At 27.3% G+C, this 8,187-nt stretch overlaps 1 protein-coding gene across 1 annotated transcript in view; it reads left to right on the top strand.

Annotated features, from left to right (window-relative positions):
- Window positions 1-278: 278 nt before the first annotated feature.
- The window catches only part of LOC111625482 (muscle M-line assembly protein unc-89-like), a 230,921-nt gene continuing 223,012 nt past the window's right edge, over window positions 279-8,187 (top strand). Inside the window, exons 1-2 of the mRNA XM_023368634.1 lie at window positions 279-308; window positions 560-716. Of these exons, the coding sequence (XP_023224402.1) occupies window positions 279-308; window positions 560-716 (187 nt within the window). The remainder of the gene's footprint in view (window positions 309-559; window positions 717-8,187) is intronic.

Here is an 8,187-nt window from a genome sequence, read left to right as displayed (position 1 = left end):
TTTGTGCTTTAATGAAAGTGATGGCATTACAGCTTTTTTTCTGAATTTTAACATTGGAGATTTATTTAAAATTTGCCACACTGTTGTGCCTCTATAAGGCAAGTCTAATTCTTGTTTTATTTTATTTACTGATGTTTGTTTTGTGGAGCAAACCTTGATGATTTGACTACAATCTCAAAGTGTAAGTTTGGGTTTTGGACCTGTCTTGAATTTTGGTACATCCTTGCCATGTCTTTTTGATAAATAATCACCAACAGTTGATTTTGGACGATTTATATATGCTGCAATTTCTCTTATTGACTTGTCTTGTGATTAATAGGCATCAATCTGCCATTTTTCATAATCAGATAAATTCTTTGTGCAACCCATTTTAGAACTTTGAACAACATAAAGAATTTGTATTACAATTAGATATGTAAGCTAANTAAGTAAGTTGTAATAAAAATTTTAAGACCACAAGTGTTACATAAAATTTATAAATATATTTTTAAACGTTTTTATATATTATATATTATTAATAAAAATTAATTTTAATTATTTAAATAAATTATTTTGCTAGATTCATGATGTAGATATTCAAGATGTTGTTGAAGGTGATAACAAGAAAATAGCAATTAAATCAAAAAAAGGTGATACATTAATGAATTTTAAAGCAAAGTCTTTAGACCAGAAGCAAGAATGGGTTAAAGAATTTCAATCAAAAGCTGTTAGCCAAGGTACTATATACATATATAACAATAACATTTGGAGTTTTCTTATGTACTCTGTGTGTGTGTGTGTGTGTGTGTGTGTGTGTGTGTAGTATTATAATTATATGTTTTCTTTACTTTATAAACTTAATATGCTTTAACAAATTAATTTTTATTGGACATATAAATATGAATGAAATTTTATCATTTACATAATTTCTTAATGAAATCACGTTTTATTTTATAATAAAACTGCATAGTTCTTCAAATCTCAACATATTTTTTATCATATATTTTTTAATGTTATATTCTTATTCCGCAAAGACAATTTACAAAGAATGATTTGTTAATATGGAAATAATGTTTTAACTCTATTGCTATAAGAGATTATTTTTCTATATATATTAGTTAAATTAATGTTTTAGAAATAGCATTTTGGCTTCTGTAATAGCTCTTTCAAGCAACATCAGAGATCTTCTGTATATAAGTATATAGCAAAATTAAATTATTAATTCTTTTGAGAATTAATCAGTCATTCTTACATTTTTAGTTTGCATGTTTTTTTATTAAACTGATTGCTTTACAGAAATTGATGCTTTAGATATTATTTTATTGCATATAATTCTGTTTTTTTCTTTTTTTTGTTAAAACTATCTCCCAATTTACAGCTAGTTTAATTTCTTTTAAAAAACTTACATCTTGATTGTTTATCATTTTTTTATAATTACCTGTAAGTCACTTAAAATTAATTTCAATACAATAACAGTTTTACTTCTTTTTGTAAAATATGATTTTGTTTAAAAAACTGTCAACTGTATTTTACATTAATTATATTGCAATGACAATTATAAAATAAAATTCATGTGATATAAAATTTCTGGATCTACATAATTTTATAAAGCACCATAATTCTAAATTTGCTATAATAGACATTCTTATTACAAAAACATAAAATAGTGTTAATATTACATTTAGAATCAAAATTTATTTCTAATTTTTCTAATTAACTTTTTTTATCAAAATAATACTATAGCAATAATTTATTTATTTGTTTTAATAAAACTGATTAATAAAATATATATACAAATATACATATAGAAGGATTAGGTTTGAATATTTAAAAGGATTCTATCAAGAATTTACTAACCATTATTATATATTATATCTATCTTAGATATAAAAATAAATTATATAAAGCAATATTTAATAAGGAAAAAAGATAAAAGATAAAATCAGTTTTATCTTTATTATTTTTAGTTTTTTCAGGTATAATTTAAAATGCTCAAAATTTAGTTTATTGATGTTATTGAATTATTTTAAATTTTATCAAAAGATAAAAATTCTATAACAATAATAATGTTCTGTTTGATTAGAGTTTACTTTAATAACAAGTTTTTCTCAATTACTTGCTGATAAAAAGCCCATCGTTAGGAGATACACACAGAAGACACATTGTGTGTTTCTTAACAATGGGCTTGATTACCTGATTACTTGAGAAAAACTTGTCATTAAAGTGAATTCTAATAAAGCAGATTATTGTTATTGTTATATTTTTTAAAGAGCTTGGAGTTTTTTTTTGCATTGATTAGAGTTATTTTTTTCTTTCTTATTAAATAATATTTATGAAATTAGCTATTTTGCATTTTCAAAATATCATCCCTCTAAATACATTTTGCATCAAAATGATATGAACACTGCAAGATTTTTGTTTAGCTTAAAAGCTATTTTGATAAAATTTAATGAAGCATTTATCTATCATATAAAGTCATATTCTTGTTGTGAAAGTCACATGACTGGATATGTAATCACACAGTAGTGAGTAATGTGACATACTGCGAGGTGATCATGTGGGATAACTGAGTATTTCTGACACCATCTAGGTACTTAGTTTGTGCCTAGGTTGTGAGTATCCATATTGAGACTTGGAGTAAGAGAACAAAGGAGGAATTTGAGAGGCAACACAGAAGTGAATCATTCACATATGGTATTAAGAATAACTAAAAATTTATTTAAACATAAGATGATTAAGCAAGGAAAAATAACAAAGAGAGTAACAAGCTAATGGACAGTCATTTTCTAAGGTTGTGCCACTTCCATTTAGTGGAGAGAGATTTTAAATTTACAAGTATGAGGTGATAATTACCTGGAATCCAAATTGGTACAAGCCTTAAAGTCTTTGTGGAGCATAATGTCCTTTTTACTGCTTTTTGAAGATAATTCTTCCTGAAAGAGAACAGTACACAATCCCATGATAGGATTATGAGAACTTGTAGGAGAGGCTGGAAACTTTAAATCCTCAGAAGTAAGCAAAGTCTGGAAATTTATGGACAAGCAAAAAGATATCTCCTGCAATGTATGAACAAGAGAGGCTTCAGGAACCTTGAGAGGTGAAACTTCTCTTATTACTCCTATATGAACTGCACTTTTACAAATACCAACTTCAAAACCATCTAATGCAATGAAACTTTCTTTATTCAAAGTGAAAACGTTTGAATAAAGAAAGTTTTACTGCATTAGATAGTTTTAGAGTTGGTATAGGAATTTCTCATTTACTCTTTATGAAGGAGGAGAAGCGTACACTCATAACCACTAGTTGATCTCATTGTTAAAATATTAAATGTTGAGCAATTTTGACAATGTTCTGTATGGTTTCTAATAATCATTCAATCCAACATTTTAAACAACACTTCTGGATGAGTAGTGGTTTCAGGAAGTGTCATTTTTGAAGGAAACAAAATTAGAGATAAGATCTTAGTAACTTCCCCAGTTTAATTTTTTAATCTCAGGCTTGGTTAAATCTTTTTAATAAATAGTAAAATTCACAATTTCATAAATTATTAAGGACAATGGCCCTGGATCCTCACATTATAATGCAGTATTAATAAATTAAGTAGATATTCAAGAATTATAAAAACAAAATTATTTCATACAGATAAATAAATATGAATAGGTGATCAAAAGGATATAAAAATTATTGATTGATTCATTTTTATACTTTTATTTTTATATTTTATTTATTTATTTACCTTCCTTAAAGTGGTGATATAATCCTAAATCTCTTGTATATTGTGTTAAATTAGTTTTGATAATTTGTTTCAATTTCTTGACACTGTCTCACACAGGGTAAAGGTACTGAATTGTCTTTTGAACAACTTAGCAAAGTCAAAGCCTGAAATGCAGATGAACACTCAAAATGTAAAATTGCACATCAATTGGAGAGTGGATGTCATTAGTAATTTTCTCCCAGATGAAAATAATTATTGAAAGAAGAGGATGTCTTAATGTTTTTAGCCAATGTGAAGAGAGACAAATGTTGCATTGTGCTATCAACAGTTTCAGCTCTTATCTAAAATTTCAAAAGAATGTGACATAAGTGGTCATTTTTAACAGACCAAATAGAATTACAAAAGTTGCCACATTAAAATACAAGAAGGTAAAGATGACCCTTTTGAATGACCAACACAGAAGAGTAAGTTTTGCAACATGTCATGGAGGAAAAACTGTTATCTTTTTTAGATGAAAAAACAGTTTAATTTGAATGGTCCCAATGGATTCAAGTGCTGTTGGCATGATTTAGAAAAGATGAGTGAATGTTGTTTAAGAGATAAATGGATGGTTATCAATAATGATTTGGCCATACAATGCCCATTGGATAGGACAATGTGATTTTTGTTCTGGAAAAATGTACACAAAATCATATATACAGATGCTGAAATCAACTTATTGGACATAGCTGAGCAAATAGGTGATTTATAATTATATATTCCAACAAGACAATACTAGACTTCAAAAGAAATAGAAGACTATTTCTTTTGAAGTTTTGGTTTGCTGAATGTAATCTCAGACTGTAGCAAGTCTCCAAATCTGAACCTAATTGAAAATGTTTGAGGAAACCTTGCTGTTTATTGAGAAGGTCACAGCTCAGGAGTGTGGAGAAATGAAAGAAGCATTATTACATCATGGGTGCAATAATGGCTTATTTCAGTCACTGCATTCAGTAGTGTAGGATTCAAAACTTGTATGATACATATTTTCCAAACTGAGTTTTTGAAGTTATAACAAAGAACAGAATAGTACTCATTATTAACTTGTATATAATTATTTAACTGGTATAAGTTTATTACAATATGTTATTTGTGGATATACTTCTGGAAAACTAGTTGAAATAGTACAAATAAACACACAATTACTTGTAAAATCTAGCAGAATATGTATTCAATGAACAAGCTAATGGTTTTGACTGCTTTCAATCATCATCTTATACAACAGTTTCAAACATACAAATGAAATGGAACACTTAAACTTACAGGAATACAAAATGATTGATGATGTAATTAATGCAGTACAAACTAATGGAAGCATAAAAGGCTAAACAATAAAAACTAAATAAAAAAATTGCTAAATAATAAAAACTTAGATACAATATTGGAATAGATTATGTAGTGTAGAATGTCTGGACATAGTGGGCAGGGTTATCTGAGGATTAAGACATTTCATAAAAGGATTTTCAAGTATGCAAGATGTTCTCAAGGTCTGCAGCTGCATTGAAGTTCAAAGCTATCAATCATAAAGACAACTATGAAATTTCTTATCCTTGGACAACCCCACCCATTGTGTGTAGACATTCTATCCTATGTAATCTACTTTAGTATGTGTGTGTTGTTTTTTTATTGACTAGCACTTTATGCTTCTTTAGTTCATAATGCATTATGTAAATGACCAATCACTTTGTATTCCTGTAAATTTAAATATTATGTTCATTTGTATGTTTGGAGCTGTTGAATAAGCCTGACGGTGATCATTGAACATTGTTGAAAACATTAGTTTTTTTCAGTGAAATAAATGTTCTGCTAAATTTTAAAGATATTTGTGTGTTAATCTGTTATTTGTAGATTGTATTCATATCATTTTGATACATCTATTTGAACTTCAGTGTAAAATAATGTTTTTTTTTTTTTTTTTAATAATTTTAGAGCATCTACTTAATTTATTAATACTACATTACAACAAGAATATGACTTTATATATAGATAAATTCTTCATTAACCCTTGTGAAAATATCTTTTAATTAAACTAGATAAGATGTTTGAAATGTTCATATCATTTTCATATGGATTATACATTTTATAAAATGTATCAAAATGCCTTTGAATGTTAAAAGAACTAGAAAAGATCAAATTTAAAAATAGCAGAATGTCTAGAAACTAAACTGATGGTGTTTAAAATTCAAAAAATGATTCATTGAAACCTGAATAATGAAAATTAAATGAAAGTTTCTATTTAAATTGAGTAAAAGCAAAATTTTCAGTTAAAATCATATTTTATTGAAATATAACTATCCTCTTTAATAACATGATTTAATTATAAAACAAATAAATTTCATTATATTACTTTACCTGTTTTATTGACCTTGACCTAATTTTTAGGAATAAAACATTCACTAACTTTTTAATTATTTGATGATAAATGAAAATTTCAAACTGTATAAATTTAGAGCAAAATTAAAATTTAGAAATCTTCAAATTAAAATTAGAAAGTGTTATCAAGAGATGCGATATCTTCAATAAACTTTTAAATCATTAATTTTTTTGAATATTAATTCATTATTTGGACTTATAAGTAAAATTTTTACTTAACATTTCATAAAGAATTATATATTTATTAATAAAGCCTACAAACTCATCGTCATTAGAATATAATTATGATAATGATTAATTAAAATTAAATAATAAAACTTTTAAGAAATTTTTTGATGGAGAAAAAGAGATGTCATTTCACTTAAAGCTCTTTAATATTATAATAAACTATTAATTTTAGATATTAAGTGAAAAAATTTATACTATTAAATATTAATTATTACAGTAGAGCATCGATTATCTGACCCCCAATTAACCGTCACATCGGTTAACCAACCGTTCTAGTTGGCAAATTTCAAATCTCTGCTAGTGATGTGGCATTACAATATTTGGCTACGTCTTGGCTACTTTAATATTATTTTTGTTAAATTTTTGCATGTTTTAGCTGGCATCAACGGCTCAACCATTGAAGGGANCTTGCCATGTCCAATCACCAGGAACAACTATTTCCATTGCAGAGACAACCTTTCTTTAGAGGCTATGCCTCTGCACAAATATGTAAAACAGTTTAAAATGTCCACAGGTGACAATCCCAACACAATTAAAAATATAATATTTCTTTGTAGAAAAGGGCTGGCAGAATTACTATTTAATAAAAATTGGACATGGACATTGGACATGGCAATTGGAGATTGGACATGGCAAGCAAAATTGGACTCGTATCCAGATGTTTTACTTTTTATTAAATAGTAATTCTGCCAGCCCTTTTCTACAAAGAAATATTATATTTTTAATTGTGTTGGGATTGTCACCTGTGGACATTTTAAACTGTTTTAAATATTTGTGCAAAGGCATAGCCTCTAAGAAAGGTTGTCTCTGCAATGGAAATAGTTGTTCCTGGTGATTGGACATGGCAAGCAAAATTGGACTCGTATCCAGATGTTTTACTTTTTATTAAATAGTAATTCTGCCAGCCCTTTTCTACAAAAAAATATATTTTTTCCTTCTTTTCGGTTATCCGATTTTTTCAGTTATCTGACCAACCTGAGTCCCCAATTGACTCGGATAATCGATGCTCTACTGTACTTATATTATAACTGATTTTGGATACAATAAGCTGTTAATTATATAAAGTTTTAGTTGATATAAATGAAATCAACTTTGATTTAAAGTTAAACCAATAAACTAAACTTGATAAATCCAGCTACAAATTTATTGAAATAAAAACGTTTTCAATCAGATTTTACTGATTTCCAGTTACAAGCTTTTCAAATTCTTTAGAATGTATAATTACAAATTCAAAATAACAAAGTCATGAATATGAACATTTTAAGAATTAATAACTAAAATGTGATAATTAATAAACACAGAAAATTAAACCTTGTAAAATGAATTAAATTGCTCACCAGGCATTTGATAGGTTTTCTGCATCTCGATGATTGATGCAGTTGTGATCTTTTGTGTGCTTTCTAATTTTTCTAGAAACCCAATGTTATGTAAGTTAGAAGTGGGCCTAATTACTTTGTCTTAGTCCCATTGAACGTGTATGTCATTATTCTGTGAATAAGCTGCCAGTGCCAGGTTATCAAAGTTTTTTCTATCTGTATATTTATGTTCCTTAACCTTTTGCTGTAAATTCATACAGTGAATTTATATCTTTTTATCAAGGATTTGACATCAAACTTTCTGCCTTCAGATCCTTGATAAAATGGGAATACACTCACTGTATGAATACTCAAGACACTATGGCAGAGCTGGATTACATCAAAGAAATTGCCAGGAAACATGATTATCCAGAAAAGATAATAAAGCAATTGATCAACACTTTCCTTACATTGAAAACTGACAGCAGCAATGAACTGGAGGCATAGGGTAGTCTTAAATTATAACTACTCCTTCCTCAACATCCAGAAGAAAGCGGC

The sequence above is a fragment of the Centruroides sculpturatus genome, unplaced genomic scaffold (genome assembly GCF_000671375.1).
Source record: "Centruroides sculpturatus isolate CEXI.00-Female unplaced genomic scaffold, Cexi_2.0 scaffold95, whole genome shotgun sequence".
NCBI lineage: Eukaryota > Metazoa > Arthropoda > Arachnida > Scorpiones > Buthidae > Centruroides > Centruroides sculpturatus.
This window is presented reverse-complemented; position numbering and strand designations above follow the sequence as displayed.